Source organism: Paralichthys olivaceus, chromosome 2 (genome assembly GCF_024713975.1).
Source record: "Paralichthys olivaceus isolate ysfri-2021 chromosome 2, ASM2471397v2, whole genome shotgun sequence".
Lineage (NCBI taxonomy): Eukaryota > Metazoa > Chordata > Actinopteri > Pleuronectiformes > Paralichthyidae > Paralichthys > Paralichthys olivaceus.
Window position 1 is genome coordinate 13,113,884 of NC_091094.1, and position 19,927 is coordinate 13,133,810.

Here is a 19,927-nt window from a genome sequence, read left to right on the forward strand (position 1 = left end):
GTCAGTAAGCCATCCTAATTACTCTTCTGCATACAGCTGTGGAGGTATTGAGCTGTGAATAGTTCTGTAGCACATACAGTTAAATGTGTTGAATATCACATTAACAAACTGAAGAGCAGAGGATGAATGTCAGTGATATCTACTTTAAAAAACTGTTCAAGCAAATGGCTGTCACTGTCACTACATTATCAATAAGCCATTATATTTGACACTTAATTATGTTTAGGTGTCATTTTACAACTTTTAACTTAAATGGAATGCATATTAGGATAAGAGATTGCATTACCACTACGGCCAGCCATATTAAAAATCATAATGATTAACTTTATTTATAGAGCTATGTGATAAAATACCAGAAAAGACAAATACATCGAATAATCATAATAAGACTGGTGGTATAAGTTTTCATGAGTCTTCAAAAAGAAATAAAATTGAAATCACATGTCATTAACATCTTTGCATCTTCCATTAATCAATAAATTAAATCATTCCAGTTGTCAAGTCTAAACTTTACAGGTTACAACTTCAATACTCTAAACTGTACACTCATATATATATAGTTTTAAATATTAAACTTACCTGAACCTGAAGCTTTCATTTTCATGATTGCAGTTATAAAGATTTCTCTTTCGGTGCAGACTCAATAAAAAAAACAAAAGAAAGCAACACAGAGGTGCTTTATACAGCGAGTCAGATCTCCCAACTCTGGATAATGCTGATTAAATCTCTCTATTTTCCTCGCCTCCATCCCTGTCTTTACTAATTTGAATTTCTGTCTCACACAAGACTAAGTAGCAAAACACACACACACACACACACACAAACACAAATTCTCACACACACACACACACACACACACACACACACACACACACTCTCACACACACACACACACACACACACACACACACACAAATACACTCACACACACACACGCACACAACCCTCACAGTCGCACTCAATCCTCAGTGTGCTGCGTAACACCTGCACAGAGATGTTGTATCTATCACACACTGGGGAATATTTGAGGTCAGAAATGTCTTGACCTCCCTGAAGGCTTGATTGTGTTTACAGAAAACCAGCAGGTGGTCTAGTATTCCAACAAGTTGTTCATCCGTTTTCATCGACAAATTGATTATGTATTAAAGATCTAAGATATGGAATAAAGAAGATGAAAACAAAGAATAAAAACCAATACAATTAGAAAACACCATACTTTTGTATCATACTGTTATAAACCCATAAACTGTACTGAATTATACAGGCTTTGTTTATGTGTCTGGGTCATGTCAAATAAGAACAGCTGCACTATTTAGACAACTCAGGCATGTGAACTTCCCAGGTTGTTTCACTTCTTACTTTTTATTAGATATACTTCCTCAATTACAATTGTATCTTAAATACCATAGAGCAAAATCACAACACATTGACAGCACACTGTTTCGTCTACATAACTGGCTGACACAACACAACATGGCCCATCCCACAAAACTACACTGATGAAGTAACTGTTCATAAAATAGGAATGGAATTATCATGTATTCATTTAGTTTTTATTTCATATTTCATATCACATCAGAAAACATTTGCATTTTTAGAAGAAAAAAGCTTTTGATTTGATTGATATCTGCAAACAATTAATCTGATGATTTCTAGCATCGTGTCACATTGGTACACAGCACACTGCAACTAACTGTAGTTAGAAAGATAAATTACTTTATTTACAAACTATATAAACTTTGCACAGAAAGAAACCACAAAGTTGCACGTACCTCTTTTGAGTGGCATATTTTTCCAGGTACGAGCTTTTGTAGCATCAGAGGCTCCTGCAGGAACCAAACAATTAACGGTGCTCTCACATTAAACTCCTCAAACTGGGGAGGAACAGAACCAACAACAAACCACTGTGGATCTCCACTTTGCACAATACAAAACTAAATTGAACTTGATAAGATTATGACTTAGTCACAATGCTGATATTCTGTCACTGGAATTCACAGCATCACAGTGTGGACATTTTTTCGGAGGTTCTAAGTAACAGGATGCTGAAATACAGCCGACATGTAATTAACACAGGCCTTCGATGCATTTGTAAACAATTGCAAAAGTCAGAGCATCGGTATTTGGGAGCTGGAGGCTATATTTGTTTTAAGTCCTAATAAGACTGTAAAGACAGGCCAGACATATTAAATGTCCTTTCATTGTAACTGAATCACACCACAAGAGAAAACTTCCCAGGCGTCATCTTTCTTCTGTGAAAGCACAACAGCATAATGGACGATAATGGATCTCAAATTAGCTACAACTAAACACTCAGGCCTCTGCTCAAGAGATGTTTGAGAAACAGTGTCACTGCCAAAAGGTTTGGTTGATGGAATAATCTGTTCAAAATGTGTCTTAAAAATACTTTCTGCTCTGCATTCATTCCTATTTTTAATATATAAATCTCCTTTAGAATCTCGATATGCAGTATTTATTTCATTCCTCCGAGTTGAACCGCTGTGCACAAAGCAGCATGTGTGAAAATGCAGAGTTAAAAAAAAAACCCACCGGCTGGTTTTCGGTCTGGAATTTAAATTTTAATCTGGGCTTTAATTTAATCTTTGTTCTTGTGTGGTGTAGGATAAGGTGGCACCTGTTGTGACGATGAGGTTGGGAAGCCATCTGATACGATTCTTCTTGGACAAGCTCAGTGACCTTAACAGGAGGGCTGCTCCTCTGTGGTGGGCAGAGATTTCAGTATAAAAGAGGCACTCCCAGGCTCCACAGAAGCTCTGGACTGATAGGCGGTAAAAGAAGGTGAGTCGTCTATCCCACCTCATCACTGATCTCTGCTTTAAATTAAGTAGTTCTTTTTCTATTTCTAATTTGAATTGGATTTTTTTAGCATCCACACAGCAACTGCAGCGCTTGACAATAAAAAGGTAAAAGACATTCATGCAACTAGTGACTCGACTCAATACATGCTAAATCAAATTAAATGCAAAAATAAACTGTGCATTTGATTTGATATAATCTTAAATGATTTATCTTTATACGGAAATCAAGATATTTTATATTTAATATTACTTTTTTCTACTTTAATTTACAGAGCTGCCATGAGTGGGGACCCGGAAATGCAGTGTTTTGGGCCGGCGGCCATTTACCTCCGCAAACCTGAAAAGGAGAGAATAGAGGCTCAGAACATTCCCTTTGATGCTAAAACTGCTTATTTCGTGACTGAGCCCACTGAGATGTACTTGAAGGGGAAACTGGTGAAGAAGGAGGGAGGCAAAGCCACAGTGGAGACTCAGGGTGGGAAGGTATGTGGATGTCAGGATCCAAGTTAAACTAATGACTTCATAGTCTTGCGCTTTATTTCATAATGATTCTGCACGCTGACAGTACCAAAGTTACTCTGTGTCTGTGCAGACTCTCACTGTAAAGGACGATGACATCTTCCCCATGAACCCTCCGAAGTTCGATAAGATCGAGGACATGGCCATGATGACCCACCTCAGTGAGCCTTCTGTGCTGTATAACCTCAAAGAGCGTTACGCAGCATGGATGATCTACGTAAGAGCAGTTTGAACATCAAATAATAACTTTTTGTACTGTGATTGTGATGATTTTAACCAAAGATCTCATCTGCCCACTGTATTTATGTAGATGTTAATTTGTTTAAGACTTTTTGTGATGAGGTCGAATGTAGGGTTTGTTTTCTGATGACTCTTCCATGTGCATCAACACTGCACAATGGAACAGGTATCTACTATCCCTGCATCCAAAAAGTCCAACCCCAAACATTTCTATTTAACTAAAGATTAAATGTGTAAATGTATCATTCTTTATCTGTTCACACTGTTACAGACCTACTCCGGGCTGTTCTGCGTCACTGTGAATCCCTACAAGTGGCTCCCAGTGTATGATTCAGTGGTAGTAGCAGGATACAGAGGAAAGAAGAGGATTGAGGCTCCACCCCACATCTTCTCCATCTCTGATAACGCCTATCAGTTCATGCTCCAAGGTATTTATCACTTTCTAAGCAATTCTGTGTCCTGAATAAGCCAGCCCTGGGAAATCATACACACTCTGAATAATGTTTGGGTGTGACTGGTAAAAGTTAAGCTTGTAGTTGTTGTTTAGTAGAACTGCTGACTGCTGTGATCTAAAAATATAACAGTCTTACTGTTTTATGTTCTCAACAGATCGTGAGAATCAGTCTATCCTGATTACGTAAGTCACAATCTCGCAAAGATGAAACTCAAACTAATTGTATCTGTATTTTCTTTATATCTGACGTGTACTTTGTTAGTATACGTCAGATATAATACATGCCGTATTATTTTTTTCATTTAATGTATTATAGCGGAGAATCCGGTGCAGGAAAGACCGTCAACACCAAACGTGTCATCCAGTACTTTGCGACAATCGCAGTGGCTGGAGGAAAGAAAGCTGAACATACTTCTGGAAAAATGCAGGTAGGTAATGCAATGATATACTGAACATGTGTATGATAGTGTATACAAGAAAATACTAAAAAATTCCGTTTTTTAGGGGTCGCTGGAAGATCAAATCATTGCAGCTAACCCCCTGCTGGAGGCTTATGGAAATGCTAAAACTGTGAGGAATGACAACTCATCCCGCTTTGTAAGTTTTACTTCACAGAATCCTGCTTTCTTAAAAAGAGTCCGTTTTTTAAAATGCTGTTAAAATCCTTTACCTGATGTTGTATTTTAACCCTGTTCAGTTTTTCAGACAGTTTGAGTTTGAAGAGAATGTGTAGATAGATCATAAATGTCATAAATAAAGCCTGCTGGACTCAAACCCATAACATTAAGCAGTGTCTCTTCTACGCCCTAACTAATGACTTCATTCTTCTGTAGGGTAAATTCATCAGAATCCATTTTGCCTCAACTGGAAAGTTGGCTTCAGCTGATATTGAAACATGTAAGTTTCCAGCCGATAGTTATCCCGAAGGTTTGGTCAAAGGACAGACTGTAAACCATCTTGTTGCCTCGTCTCTTCAGATCTGCTGGAGAAGTCTCGAGTGACGTTCCAGCTGTCTGCTGAGAGGAGCTACCACATCTTCTACCAGCTCATGACGGGTCACAAACCTGAGCTCATAGGTGTGTAACTTAACCATATATGTCAGTAAATACATGCTTTACCTGATATACAGTTATATATATGCAGGTAGAATCAAATACAACTAATGTGTTTCAGAGGGTCTCCTCATCACCACCAACCCATTTGACTACCCCATGGTCAGTCAGGGTGAAATCACTGTGAAGAGCATCGATGACGTTGAAGAATTCATCGCCACTGATGTGAGTGGACGCATTAAATCAGAATCAGACAATCCAAAAGCTTAAAAGTTACACTAAAACTTTTTTTTTTCTTTTTCTGAAGACTGCCATCGACATCCTGGGCTTCACTGCAGATGAGAAGATGGGCATATTCAAGCTGACTGGAGCTGTGATGCATCATGGGAACATGAAATTCAAGCAGAAGCAGCGTGAAGAGCAGGCTGAGCCTGACGGCAATGAGGGTAAATAACAAAATAGATAATAAATAAATAATTCATTGATTTATAAAGAATGTTTTACTGTGTTCCATTCAAGCAGAGATCATAGTCCTGTTTGTATATCATCATTATTGCATATGTATCTATATTGTATATTGATGCTTTGAGATGGGAGGTGTATGTAAACATTGGACTGTCCATGGATCCTGCCTGGCTGGATTCTCCTGGAGCAGCTGGAGGATTTGAACATTTCAGCAATCTGAGCTATACTCTGCGGACTCTACCCAGCAGTACAGCACAGTACAATATTGGAGGTTGTCACATAACTTAGTAATATGGTTATTCTTTGTGGTTTCTGCTTTTATCAGAGGCTGATAAAATCGCTTACCTTATGGGCCTGAATTCTGCTGATATGCTCAAGGCCTTGTGTTACCCAAGAGTCAAGGTTGGCAATGAAATGGTGGTTAAAGGTCAAACTGTGCCACAGGTAATTAACACAAATATATAAATATTTGACTTTTGTGTGACACATAAATGCATTAATTAATTAATATGAAAATCCAACTCTTTCATTCTTTAGGTGCATAATTCCGTCATGGCTCTCTCCAAGTCCGTCTATGAGAAAATGTTCTTGTGGATGGTCGTCAGAATCAATGAGATGCTGGATACCAGGCAGCCCAGAAACTTTTTCATTGGTGTCTTGGACATTGCAGGGTTTGAAATCTTTGATGTAAGTAGAACTCCACATAGCACCTTATAATGCAGAGTGAACCAGCTCAGTGAAAGTCTGGTCCTGTTTCTTCTCCCTCGTTTCCAGTTCAACAGCTTGGAGCAGCTGTGCATCAACTTCACCAATGAAAAACTGCAACAGTTTTTCAACCACCACATGTTTGTCCTGGAGCAAGAAGAGTACAAGAAAGAAGGAATTGAATGGGAGTTCATTGACTTTGGTATGGATCTGGCTGCCTGCATTGAGCTTATTGAGAAGGTGAGACACTTGCTGTATGTTCACAAACAGAAAACTGTCTGATGACTCAAAAGTTTTTTGTTTTAAATAATAATTTCCTCACAACAGCCAATGGGCATCTTCTCCATCCTTGAAGAGGAGTGCATGTTCCCCAAGGCGACAGACATAACCTTCAAGAACAAACTGTACGACCAGCATCTTGGTAAAAGTGCCCCCTTCCAGAAACCAAAACCTGCCAAAGGCAAAGCTGAGGCCCACTTCTCTCTGGTGCACTATGCTGGCACTGTTGATTACAATGTAAATGGCTGGCTGGACAAGAACAAAGACCCCCTGAACGACTCAGTGGTTCAGCTGTACCAGAAGTCTTCAGTCAAACTGCTGGCTCTACTCTATGTATCACACACAGGAGACGGTAGAGTAAATTTTTTATTTTCATATTAAAGATAATAAACATCATCTGCACATTTTAGTTGTCATAGATAAAGAATGGAGGACGCTCGCATACTTTGTTTAATGTAAGCCCAAAACTGTTATATAATGTAAAAATAATATCAGCAACACGATGATCGCACTAACCACCAAAATGAAAATCAAACTTTGCAGAAGCTAAAGGTGGAAAGAAGGGTGGTGGCAAGAAGAAGGGTGGCTCCTTCCAGACGGTGTCAGCTCTCTTCAGGGTTCGTTGTCATATCTTTACATACATGTTTTATATTACATTTTTCAAAACTTGCATAAATCTTTTGGAAACACCTCACAGGGTGGTTAATAATCAGAGATCCCAACTCTAAGATTTACATAGGAAACGTGACTTTTGTACATTGGTGACTTGTTTCCACCACAGTGATATATATTTGTAACAGGACATTTATGGTGTTGTGTTGATTAGATTGACTTAACATTGGTGGTTCAGGTTCCATCAACTTCAGATATATGTTGTAATCAAAGCCTTTGCAATTTGAAAAGTCAATGTATAACCCATTTGCTCAGCACCATTTGTAGGATAGAAACTAAAATGTTCTGTCCGTCACCAGGAGAACTTGGGGAAGCTGATGACCAACTTAAGGAGCACTCACCCACATTTTGTACGCTGTTTGATTCCCAATGAATCAAAAACACCAGGTAGGTCCTGTGACTAACAAAAGTCTTCATGAACACCATTCAGGTCTCACAGCTGCTCATATGAGACAGGACGTCATGCAGCTGCTTGATTTAATGACCTCATGTCTCCACAACTCACTAATACACTTGATTATTCACTCACCACTGTAACTGAGCAGGGGGCTTCATGTCCGTGTCCCTGTCATTGTTTAAGGTCTCATGGAGAACTTCCTGGTCATCCACCAGCTCAGGTGTAATGGTGTGCTGGAGGGAATCAGGATCTGCAGGAAAGGTTTCCCTAGCAGAATCGTCTATGGTGACTTCAAGCAGAGGTGCTGTAGTTATTAACGTTGGTGGTGTCAGACCACATGATTCTGCTTTCTACCTGATCTGATTCAAGTTCAATCCATTTCAGATACAAAGTGTTGAATGCCAGTGTCATCCCCGAGGGACAGTTCATTGACAACAAGAAGGCATCAGAGAAATTACTGGCATCCATCAGCGTGGACAAATCACAGTACAGATTTGGTCATACCAAGGTGAATAAAATGACTCCATCACAAGCATGATATAGAAGAGTTACTGTGCAGTTTGATTTAGAAAGAAAATGTGTTGGTTAAAACAATGTCATGACAAATGTAAACAGGTATTCTTCAAGGCTGGACTGCTGGGAACTCTGGAGGAGATGAGAGATGAGAAACTGGTGGAGCTGGTCACAATGACTCAGGCTCTCTGCAGAGGTTACCTCATGAGACGGGAGTTTGTCAAGATGATGGCAAGAAGGTGGGTTCATAATTTTGCAAACTTTAAATAATCTGTGGAATAAAAGACCTTTGAAACAGATTTTTGCTTCAAAGTTGGTCGCTCCTGGCAAATATTTCATATTCTACTTTCCAAGAGTCTGTTCTGTAGCAGCGGTGGAAATGTCTGACATACTAATGAGATCCAGGGAGACAGAGGAGTCTGCTCCAGTGGAACTGCAGAGAAACGAATACAATTAATTATTTAGACATATTTTCTGACTAAATTCTTTGCAATGGTCACATAACCTAAATTTTATTTTGATCATGTCTTTACTTGAACTTGATCATGTTTATTGGAAACAAATACATGAGTTTTATCCAGCTCAATTGAAAGGGCATTTAGGCTACAAGTTCCACAGGAAAAAGTTCTCTTGCTGCACTTAAGATAGCAGGATGCTGAACCTACACTGCATTCCCCAGGCAGATGTATGAGAAGATGTCAGAAACTCAAGATAAGGCTCAGGCAAGATATACAACTTTATAACAGTAAAGTCTGTAGCCGCAAAAGTTCCAAAACACATACTGTCAAAATATAAGATAGAAAAATAGATACAAACCATCATATTTTATATTTCCACATTCCAGAATTCAATGTAATTTAACTTTCACGACCATTAAGCAATTTTAATTTAATGCTAAATACGTGTATCACACCTTTCATTTTATGGTTCGTATATTTATGGTAAGTATTTTAAATAAAAGTAATTTACTGTATATTAATGGCATGTACACTTAAAAAAGTAAAGCAAAACATTTAAAACAATAGAATAGAACATTTCTGGGGGTGGTTGTTTTTTAACATGGGTGACTGCTGCAATAACAAAGTGCCACTCACTTTCCCTTTGTTTTCAATGACCAATAGAATGTTTCTGTTTTGTATTGTTTGTATCCCCAGGGAGGCCATTTACGCTATCCAGTACAACATCCGCTCATTCATGAATGTCAAAACCTGGCCATGGATGAAGCTGTACTTCAAGATCAAGCCTCTGCTGAAGAGTGCAGAGACTGAGAAAGAGATGGCCCAAATGAAAGAGGACTTTGAAAAGACCAAAGAGGAGCTAGCGAAGGCTCTGGCCAAGAAGAAGGAGCTGGAGGAGAAGATGGTTTCTCTCCTGCAGGAGAAGAATGATCTCCTGCTTCAAGTGCAGTCTGTACGTTAAATAAACAGAAGAAAGATCCTACTTTTAAGATTTTAGTTTTTACGATTAACTCAACATTATTTTGCAAATCTAGGAAGGTGAAAACCTCACAGATGCTGAGGAAAGGTGTGAGGGGCTCATTAAAGCAAAGATCCAGCTTGAGGCCAAAGTCAAAGAGACGTCTGAGAGACTGGAGGATGAGGAGGAAATCAATGCTGAGTTGACTGCAAAGAAGAGGAAGCTGGAGGACGAATGCTCCGAGCTGAAGAAAGACATTGATGACTTGGAGCTCACCCTGGCCAAGGTGGAAAAGGAGAAACATGCCACTGAGAACAAGGTGATGGTCATAAATTCAGTTTATTAAACAATGTACGTTTCAGATGCTGTGATCAAATGTTAACAATTTATTAAAACTCTTTAGGTTAAAAACCTGGTGGAGGAAATGGCTTCTCAAGATGAGACCATTGCAAAGTTGTCTAAAGAGAAGAAAGCTCTCCAAGAGGCTCATCAGCAGACCCTTGATGATCTGCAGGCAGAGGAAGACAAAGTCAACACTCTGACGAAGGCTAAAGTGAAGCTGGAGCAGCAAGTGGACGACGTGAGTAATAATAACAGACTGTGATTTCAGTCTTCATGAAAAAGAAATTCAAAAGATTAACACCCCTTCTCGGTTAAAACAGCTTGAAGGTTCTCTGGAGCAAGAAAAGAAGCTTCGTATGGACCTTGAACGAGCCAAAAGAAAGCTTGAGGGAGATCTGAAGCTGGCCCATGAAACCATCATGGATCTGGAGAACGACAAGCAGCAATCTGACGAAAAATTAAAGAAGTATGTAAAAATGAGAGCTTAATTAACACAATCACTACAATTACGGTGCAGCTAATTCATTCAATTATTTGTGCCATTAAAGGAGAGACTTTGAGATGAGCCAGCTCCTCGGCAAGATAGAAGATGAGCAGGCACTCAGTGTTCAGCTTCACAAGAAAATCAAGGAGCTGCAGGTATTTGTAAATATGTATAAGAAATGAGAGTCAGAGACACCAAAGCCATGTCGAATGTGCTGGTACACACAAAATAATTTTGGGTTTGGAGTAAAGCACATATAACCGTGACTGTATGGGGTTTTTTTGCATTGCAGGCTCGTATTGAAGAGCTGGAGGAGGAGATCGAGGCTGAGAGAGCTGCTCGGGCCAAGGTGGAGAAGCAGAGGGCTGATCTCTCCAGGGAACTTGAAGAGATCAGCGAGAGGCTCGAAGAGGCCGGAGGAGCAACGTCCGTTCAGATTGAGATGAACAAGAAGCGTGAGGCAGAGTTTCTGAAGCTGCGGCGTGATCTCGAAGAGTCCACCCTGCAGCACGAGGCCACGGCTGCAGCTCTGCGCAAGAAGCAGGCTGACAGCACGGCGGAGCTGGGAGAGCAGATCGATAACCTCCAGAGAATCAAACAGAAGCTGGAGAAAGAGAAAAGTGAATTCAAGATGGAGATCGACGACCTCAGCAGCAACATGGAGTCGATTGCCAAATCAAAAGTATAATTTACACCAAAAAACAATCAAACGATGTTTCATCACCAGTAGAATGAGTGATGACTCCAGTTCACCATGCATTGTTGATTTATGTCTGCAGGGCAACCTGGAGAAAATGTGCCGTTCTCTTGAGGATCAACTAAGTGAATTAAAGAACAAGGATGAAGAACACATGCGTCAGTTAAATGAGATAAATGTTCAAAAATCACGGCTGTTGACTGAAAATGGTGAGTGCAACATCTGGGATTAAAGATAAATAACAGACATGCAATGTTTCAGAAAACACTAAAGCCCATTTTCACACATATCACTAGCTATACTCAATAAATGAACTCTGCTTGACTCTAATCAGGTGAAATTGGTCGTCAGTTGGAGGAAAAGGAGTCTCTTGTTTCTCAGCTGACAAGAGGCAAGCAGGCGTATATTCATCAGATTGAGGAGCTAAAAAGGCACCTTGAGGAAGAAGTTAAGGTAACTACTGCAGACTACCACACAGATTCATTTTTTAACGAGGAGAAAATTAAAGAGCTATGCTGAATTTACTTTTGTCATTATTAGGCCAAGAACGCCCTGGCTCATGCTGTTCAGTCTTCCCGTCATGACTGTGACCTGCTCAGAGAGCAGTATGAAGAGGAGCAGGAGGCCAAGGCTGAGCTGCAGCGAGCGATGTCCAAGGCCAACAGCGAGGTGGCTCAGTGGAGAACCAAATACGAGACTGATGCCATTCAGCGCACTGAGGAGCTGGAGGAGGCCAAGTAATGGACAGTCCTGAAGTCACGTTGGTTTCCACATGTACCCACAAGTTTTCATGAACCTATTTCCTATCTATCCTAACAGGAAAAAGCTCGCTCAGCGTCTTCAGGATGCAGAGGAATCCATCGAGGCTGTGAATGCTAAATGTGCCTCTCTGGAAAAGACCAAACAGAGACTGCAGGGTGAAGTGGAGGACCTGATGATCGATGTGGAGAGAGCTAATTCTCTGGCTGCTAACCTCGACAAGAAGCAGAGGAACTTTGACAAGGTGAGATAGTTTTCAGTCCGTTAACATCTTTAATTTAGGTAGTGACGAAAACACTCACCTGTTTGTTCTGTTTTCAGGTTCTTGCAGAGTGGAAGCAGAAGTATGAGGAGAGCCAGGCCGAGCTGGAGGGATCTCTGAAGGAGGCTCGTTCTTTGAGCACCGAAATGTTCAAGCTGAAAAACTCATATGAAGAAGCTCTGGATCACCTGGAGACTCTGAAGAGGGAGAACAAGAACCTGCAACGTAAGATGACAATTCCTGCTTGTTATTGGGCAGCTTTGGCTTAGGAGGTAGAGCGGGTCGTCCACAAACCAGTGGGTTTGTGGTTTGATTCATCAGCTCCTCCATTATGTGTCCCTAATACGTGCCCCAGAGTATGGATGATTGGTAAATAGCAAAACTGTACTGTGAAGCACTTTGAGTGGTCAGAAAAAGTTATGTTAATAAAGATATGAGGTTTAGAATTGAAAAAATACTTAAATTACTAAATTAAACTTATAAAAAACAAACACTAATATTTGATATAGATTTTCTGATTTTGTTGTGTTTATTCCAACAGAGGAAATCACTGATTTGACTGAATACATCGGTGAATCAGGAAAAACGATTCATGAACTGGAAAAGGGTAAAAAGTCAGCAGAGACTGAGAAAGCAGAAATCCAAACTGCTCTGGAGGAGGCAGAGGTAAATAACATGACACTTAGGAACTAAGAATCTTTATGATCAACAAATTCCAGCCAATACTTGATACTTAAATTCTGTAAACACTCACATTTTACTCTATAGGCTACGCTGGAGCACGAAGAATCCAAGATCCTGCGTGTCCAGCTGGAGCTCACCCAGGTGAAAAATGAAATTGACAGGAAGCTCGCGGAGAAGGACGAGGAGATGGAGCAGATCAAGAGGAACAGCCAGAGAGTGATCGAGTCCATGCAGACCACGCTGGACGCTGAGGTCAGGAGCAGGAACGATGCCATGAGAATCAAGAAGAAGATGGAGGGAGACCTGAATGAGATGGAGATTCAGCTGAGCCATGCAAACCGCCAGGCAGCTGAAGCCCAGAAACAGCTGAGAAACGTGCAGGGGCAGCTTAAGGTGTGGTGCCAAAGAAAACTGTAAGTAAAGCTGACTTTATTTCAGCTGCATTGTAAATGTGTTTTTATGATTAATTTAGGATGCACAACTGCACCTTGATGAAGCGATCAGAGGTCAGGAGGAAATGAAGGAGCAGGTGGCCATAGTGGAGCGCAGGAACAACCTGATGCTGGCTGAGATCGAGGAGCTGAGAGCTGCACTGGAGCAGACGGAGAGAGGCCGCAAAGTGGCTGAACAGGAGCTGATTGATGCCAGTGAGCGTGTGGGACTCCTTCACTCTCAGGTTCAATAAAACTCTGTTTCACAGGTACCGTTAAAATGTTTGTTTTTGAAATTGTGAAGAATACTGAATTCTCCCCACCGTGGATTTTTCCTTTTAGAACACGAATCTCATTAACACGAAAAGGAAGCTGGAGGCCGACCTGGTCCAGATCCAGGGTGAAGTAGAGGATGCTGTTCAGGAAGCAAGAAATGCTGAAGAGAAGGCCAAGAAGGCCATCACTGATGTGAGCTCTGTTTTAATATTCACTTACTGATTGATTCAAAACCCAGGTGCTTATACATTTATACAAGTCACATGCTTCAGACATTCCAGTGGTTAATGTGGAGCAGCAGGTTCTAAATTTAGAGCAGTTAAAGGTGAAATACGTAGAATATACAAGGTTTGTCATGGAAAACAGTCCCAGAGACCCATCAATAATATTTGAAGATATGTTTAAACAGTGCTGAAAATTATACATACATTCTACCGGTGGTCCGTGGGTATTGGTTCCAAAACAGTGAAAGCTTTGAGCTTTAACTTTTTTTCTTTCTGTACAATAAGGCATTTTTAAGGAAGATGGTGTTTCCAGTTTACAGGCTGACATCACTGAATTTGTCATATTAGGCTGTATTGTCACTGATCACTCTGCTCATTGGCCGTTTCTCAGGCGGCCATGATGGCTGAAGAGTTGAAGAAGGAGCAGGACACCAGCTCTCATTTGGAGAGGATGAAGAAGAACCTGGAGGTCACAGTGAAGGACCTGCAGCACCGTCTGGACGAGGCCGAGAATCTGGCCCTGAAGGGCGGCAAGAAGCAGCTCCAGAAATTAGAGGCTAGGGTATGTGCCACATAAAGAGTGCTTATTTGTTTTTTTGTTGTTTTATCCCAGAATTTTTAAATTAAAACTGAATGTCAGCACCATATGCTCATTTATACTGGGCTATCCTCATCTTCTATTTTACCAGAGAGGCTCATTAGAGTTGCATTCAATGACATTTCTGTTCGATTGCTGATGAAATCTGGAAATCTTGTTTTTTAAGGTGCGAGAGTTGGAGTCTGAAGTGGAGGCGGAGCAGAGGCGTGGAGCTGAAGCTGTGAAAGGCGTCCGCAAATATGAGCGCAGAGTGAAGGAACTGTCTTACCAGGTAAAATAAAGGCAAAATAAAAGATATATTTTATAGTACACTTGGACATTTAATCAAACTGAGAGGTAATCCATTATTTTCATGTCGCATTTTTTTTTCTGAGGAGATTCTTTAATTTGTTGCTCTGAAGACAAAGTGGATGTAAATTATTTTTTTAAACCCCTAGAGGGCATGAATCACCTTCATATTTTTGACGCTCCTGCAGTGCTTGACATACTGAGGTGATATAGAATACACCACTGCCAAAAATAAACATCATTCATGCAGTAGTGTGCTCCCATTTGTAAGCTACACACACGACAGTCATAGACACATTTTCACTATGACAAAATTGTAAGGAGGAGGAACTGACTGTGCACGCACTGAGATGTTTGTGCAGCACCGTAGTAAAATATTCTCTGTTTAAGTTACATCATTGTTTGGAGCATCTGTGGTTGTGCTCTTGTCACTCTTTCTGAAATGCCATCTCTGTGGAAGAAGCATAAGAATACGCTGTGTGCTCTGTGAGTGGGTGAAGTGTCAATCAGAATATACTGTGTACCGCCTATAGGCTGAGGAGGACAAGAAGAACATTGCCCGCCTTCAGGATCTGGTGGACAAGCTGCAGCTCAAAGTGAAATCCTACAAGAGGCAATCTGAGGAAGCTGTGAGTATGAAATGCTTCACTGACCACAGGATGCAGCGTGATTTCACTAGTGTGGGATTTTTTTAACTCATACAACTGGCGAGAGGGTTCAAGATGTGACTAAACCTGAACTTTGTCGTCTCCAGGAGGAGCAGGCCAACACTCACCTGTCCAGGTACAGGAAGGTTCAGCACGAGATGGAGGAGGCTCAGGAGCGAGCCGACATCGCCGAGTCTCAGGTCAACAAGCTGAGGGTCAAGAGTCGTGAACTCGTCAGGGTAAAGTGGTTTTTAATTCCATTCATGCGTGTGTGATTACACTTGCTCCTATGATGATGGTTCCTAAACACTAACTTCTCATTGTCTCTGCATTGATTTTAAAGGGAAAGGAGGCTGAAGAATGAGCATCAGTCCTGACGAAACTCAGCACAAGGAATCATACAATATGATTTTTGTTGCGTGTTACCAGAAATAAACCAGCAAGCAATTGACTCTTTTACGTCTACTCAATTTTATTCAAAAATGCTCACAACTGGTTTTGCTGATGTAATCGACGTGAGTGTTTGTGAAGGTATAAAGAAGTTCATGACTCATAACTTTTTGTCTCAATCCAGCACTGTTTTTGTGCTGGATTGTAAGTTTTACTTAATTCTTTCAAATCAGGTAGTTTCTTAACAATGGCGACTATAAATTAAATAAAATCTGAATAACTGTGTAATATAATCCAATAAAAAAGGAAGAATGGCACTCAGTGGAGCTCATATCTCCATCAAGGCCCCAACACTCAACAACACTTAAATTTAATTTTATCAAGCTGCACCAAAATGCATACACCTATAGAACTGATTGATTACAAACAAAGGGACAGGGCTGAAAACACAACCACTGTGGTGAAAATAACAATTTCTATATATTAATTGAACAACAGTTGCCTCCAGAGATACTTGAATCTAAATCAATAATTATTGTTAACCATATAAATCATCCGAAATCTTCTGTCATTAGAACATAAATCTGAAATCTGATAGCAGCAGTGGACGTCAGATGTGATCCTGAGTGTATTTTGTGTCCACACGTGGGGCTGTGCAGCTCTGTCTTTCAAAGTCAACTGTTGCTTATTATCATGTAAAAGTCCTGCAGGTTACAACAAGTGCAAATCTTTGCGTGTGGTGATAATGTTACTGACAGTCGTGTGACTTGACAGTTTTTCTATCTGCTTCTCACATACACACACACACACACACACACACACACACACACACACAAGCACTCATCACACCATGTCAAGTTGGGATGAAAATAGATCTAAGATGCGACACACGCTACTCGTGCTTCAGCACATGCAGTGATATCAGGTCACTACACTGTTAGTTAACATTCATTATGAAGTAGTTTGTTGGATCTTTTCAGAATATGCAAATGTATGCATTTTCACTGAACAGCCAGTATTCAAAGTACAAACTTACTGTATGTTTCACCAAAACTCACAGGCAAAATACTTCAGAGGCAGGATGAAGCCATAGTGCATCGTTGTACTTGTACAGTATATTATATTTTGTTCCTTTAATTCAATGTATTTTAATAGAGAAGGCAGTGTTTTTTTAGTTGTAGAGTTCCAGGGCATAACTTTGGGTTGAATATTGGGAAAATGATGTCAAATGGCATACTCTGGATAATTCCAGATTCATTATAATAATAATCAGTATTAATATGACTAGTGACATGACTAATAATATCAACTAGTTAGTAGAAAAGAAGCTACAATAAAACTGTGGGGTGGGGGGGTCTTTGTGCTACAAACCAACCACCTAATCATCTTTTATAATAGTTGATATTTTTTCATAACTCACGCCATAGGACAGTTCTTTTACTTCTCCAAATCCTTCTCGTACTTAAATAGCTCTGTCTTTGTTATTTTTGATTGTATCTGTGCAATTTAGCTAGTTCTGCAAGTAAATGAAAATGCAGCCTATTCTATAGCATCACAGTGACATTTGTGATGCATTTGTCAGATATTAAATTGACTTAATTAACCGAACACAATATTTTCAGTCTGGTTATTGAAGTTAAACAACTGTCTTTAAGCTATTTATCTATCAATCCATCCATTTACTCTACCTCTATCCTCTGAGGGATAGAAGTATCCTCCTCATGGGACTGGAGCCAGTCCCAGCTGACAAAATGTATTCACAATATACAGTTTTTACTGCTTTAAATACTGTATCATAAATCCTGATTCCCATTCTGTATTTTTATTCTTCATTATATCAGTACCTTAAATGTATGTGAAATATATTCACAGCAGTATCAAACAAATTGATAAATGTATCAGTAGATCTATTCATTAATTAATATATACTATATTTTAAAACTGAACTCACATCTAAGAGTTGCGAGGAACTTTGCCCTTTTGTCAAACAGCAGGCTTGAGACCACAAAGAGAGCCAGTGTTTTATATCAAAGGTTGTTCCACAATAAGACTTGAAGCTGTGACCAATGGCTGAGCTCTAAGTACATTGCTGAGGATACGGCTATATTTGTATTTCTTCCAAATAAGCACAGCTTGGAGCATCAGAGATCAAGTAACAGATTTTTTTATTGAACATATAGGCCTATTTTGTTGCGTGCAAAGTCCCACCTACTTAGCCCCTAATGCCCTCTCCTTGTCTTTGACAGTTCAGTGTCATCTTTCAACAAGGAAAGAATGCAAACTACCACACATCATATAACATGATCCCCTTCTTGCGGCGTATGGGGACAAACACTTGACTTGAAGGAAGGTCAAGCTACAATCCTGGCCTTGTCTTCAGTTCATCTGTCAGGACGGACAGTTCAACAAGACCATTTAAAGAAAGGGTTTAAAAATACATGAGCACCCTCGAGACAGCACAAGTGTCCCTTCTCGAAAAACCTGGAGACACGAATCTGATCACCTGTTGGCTGCAGATTCCACAACGGACAATAGAGCCGTAACCGACAGTTTTAGAATTTACTGTCCTACCCCCGACCCCTCCACAAAATAAATCAAGACACTTTCTGAGATGCAATGTTCAGGCCTTCCTATTCTGGCAGAGTCTTTAGCGCCACTAAAATATAGGCACTACTGGGGTCAAAGACATCAGACAGTCGACTTGTCAACAGCAGCAGTTCAACTCGACCTTGTCTGTGAAGCTGTCTGTGTTTCAACCTTTGTCTTTGAGCATCACAGAGAGGAGATGACAGGGTCAACGTCTGAGCCAACCCACCACACCCCCGACCTTCTGACTGAGGCAACCTGACGCTGGAAAATGATTAGTGAAAGAGTGAAAGTGATTGTTTGAATTATTCAAGGACATTTTTGAGCTTGTTAAAATGAATGGGGATGAAATTGGGAAGGATAAAGTAAGACAAAAGAAGCAATGAGAAAACAGTCACAGTAATTCAAACTAAAATGAAAACATTACAACACCACTACTTCAGTTTTCAGATGCTGTTATGATGAGGTTTGTATAAGAAATCTATTCCACTTTTTAATCTACTGTGCAATTCAAGTAATTACAAGGAAATTAATTGATCTGGCCAAAAAAGTTTAAACTCATTTTTTACAAATATATATGTATATATATATATATATATATGTGTGTGTGTGTATGTGTATATCTGAATAGTTCTGTCTGATGTGTTCCTGTTAGCTTAACATTCAGTATCAGATATCAGACGTAGTTCCTGGTAAGCTGACGCCCCTTGACTTCAACCAGACCAGACGACCCTGTCAAAGTGGACACTTCTGTCATCGGTCTGACTTCTTGGATTAGCACACCATCATAAACCACAACAAAACTGTGAACCTATGGATCTCTAAGAATTTGGAATTCTTTAGATTTTTTGGAGTGGTGTGAACCTATGTGAGAACACTGACGGAGGTAGATGAGTGAAAATCTGATCCTGCTTTGCCCTAAAAAACTTTACTTGGAGTCATGTAGGCTAATACTGGAGAATATATATGTTTTTCAACTTTTATCTTAGTACATTGATAATTAAAATATATTGATTTGTTTTAATGTTACTCTTACATGTTTTAAATCTGGAACAGCCACTAAAATAGGTATGTTTAAAATTACTGTGTTGACTCAAAGAATATCTGCTTCCATCACATGACTCAATTCACACATACACACACAAAACCCAGACTCCCTTCACTTTGTGTTGTGTTGTACAAATTGAAGTTTATTTACATTGTGCAATTTTTATAAATGGAAAGTTCAACATGCTCTAAAAGAATAGAGGGAGGATCCCTGCAAACATTGCCCATCTGATCCTTTGCACATTGTGATCAGGCCAGTATGACTGCAGAGCCTGTTATTCCACAGTAATTGCAAACATTCCTGGGGATGATATTTCATTGATCTAAAAACAGAAATGCTTTTCTTAGACCAATCTAAATACCTGGTAAAATCATGGACTCTAGTCTATGGGTGAACTCTGGTCTATAATTGAAGGTTAAAAAAACACTGCACACACTAGCATAGATTCAACAAGGTGTTGGAAACATTCCTTAGAGAGTTTGGTCCATATTGACATGATAGCATCACACAGTTGCTGCAGATTTGTGGGCTGCACATCCATGATGCAAATCTTCCGTTCCACCACATCCTAAAGGTGCTCTATTGGATTGAGATCTGGTGACTGTGGACACCATTGGAGCACAGTGAACTCATTGTCATGTTCAAGAAACCAGTTTGAGATGATGTGAGCTTTGTGACAT

General features: G+C 40.0%; 1 protein-coding gene across 1 annotated transcript in view; it reads left to right on the forward strand.

Moving 5' to 3' along the window:
* LOC109638505 (myosin heavy chain, fast skeletal muscle-like) overlaps positions 1-15,674 on the forward strand; it is an 18,228-nt gene extending 2,554 nt beyond the window's left edge. The window contains exons 3-43 of the mRNA XM_020101514.2: positions 2,623-2,799; positions 2,888-2,924; positions 3,092-3,302; positions 3,412-3,555; positions 3,850-4,006; positions 4,188-4,215; positions 4,349-4,460; positions 4,537-4,629; positions 4,866-4,929; positions 5,010-5,108; positions 5,206-5,309; positions 5,392-5,530; positions 5,875-5,993; positions 6,087-6,236; positions 6,324-6,494; positions 6,582-6,885; positions 7,077-7,150; positions 7,505-7,592; positions 7,786-7,903; positions 7,987-8,110; positions 8,218-8,354; positions 9,270-9,525; positions 9,608-9,850; positions 9,935-10,111; positions 10,194-10,339; positions 10,422-10,512; positions 10,650-11,039; positions 11,137-11,263; positions 11,389-11,507; positions 11,595-11,791; positions 11,874-12,057; positions 12,135-12,300; positions 12,617-12,741; positions 12,844-13,152; positions 13,232-13,435; positions 13,533-13,658; positions 14,082-14,252; positions 14,455-14,559; positions 15,110-15,205; positions 15,331-15,462; positions 15,567-15,674. Of these exons, the coding sequence (XP_019957073.2) occupies positions 3,099-3,302; positions 3,412-3,555; positions 3,850-4,006; positions 4,188-4,215; positions 4,349-4,460; positions 4,537-4,629; positions 4,866-4,929; positions 5,010-5,108; positions 5,206-5,309; positions 5,392-5,530; positions 5,875-5,993; positions 6,087-6,236; positions 6,324-6,494; positions 6,582-6,885; positions 7,077-7,150; positions 7,505-7,592; positions 7,786-7,903; positions 7,987-8,110; positions 8,218-8,354; positions 9,270-9,525; positions 9,608-9,850; positions 9,935-10,111; positions 10,194-10,339; positions 10,422-10,512; positions 10,650-11,039; positions 11,137-11,263; positions 11,389-11,507; positions 11,595-11,791; positions 11,874-12,057; positions 12,135-12,300; positions 12,617-12,741; positions 12,844-13,152; positions 13,232-13,435; positions 13,533-13,658; positions 14,082-14,252; positions 14,455-14,559; positions 15,110-15,205; positions 15,331-15,462; positions 15,567-15,587 (5,814 nt within the window). The 5' untranslated portion in view covers positions 2,623-2,799; positions 2,888-2,924; positions 3,092-3,098 and the 3' untranslated portion in view covers positions 15,588-15,674. The remainder of the gene's footprint in view (positions 1-2,622; positions 2,800-2,887; positions 2,925-3,091; positions 3,303-3,411; positions 3,556-3,849; positions 4,007-4,187; positions 4,216-4,348; positions 4,461-4,536; positions 4,630-4,865; positions 4,930-5,009; positions 5,109-5,205; positions 5,310-5,391; positions 5,531-5,874; positions 5,994-6,086; positions 6,237-6,323; positions 6,495-6,581; positions 6,886-7,076; positions 7,151-7,504; positions 7,593-7,785; positions 7,904-7,986; positions 8,111-8,217; positions 8,355-9,269; positions 9,526-9,607; positions 9,851-9,934; positions 10,112-10,193; positions 10,340-10,421; positions 10,513-10,649; positions 11,040-11,136; positions 11,264-11,388; positions 11,508-11,594; positions 11,792-11,873; positions 12,058-12,134; positions 12,301-12,616; positions 12,742-12,843; positions 13,153-13,231; positions 13,436-13,532; positions 13,659-14,081; positions 14,253-14,454; positions 14,560-15,109; positions 15,206-15,330; positions 15,463-15,566) is intronic.
* Positions 15,675-19,927: the final 4,253 nt, after the last annotated feature.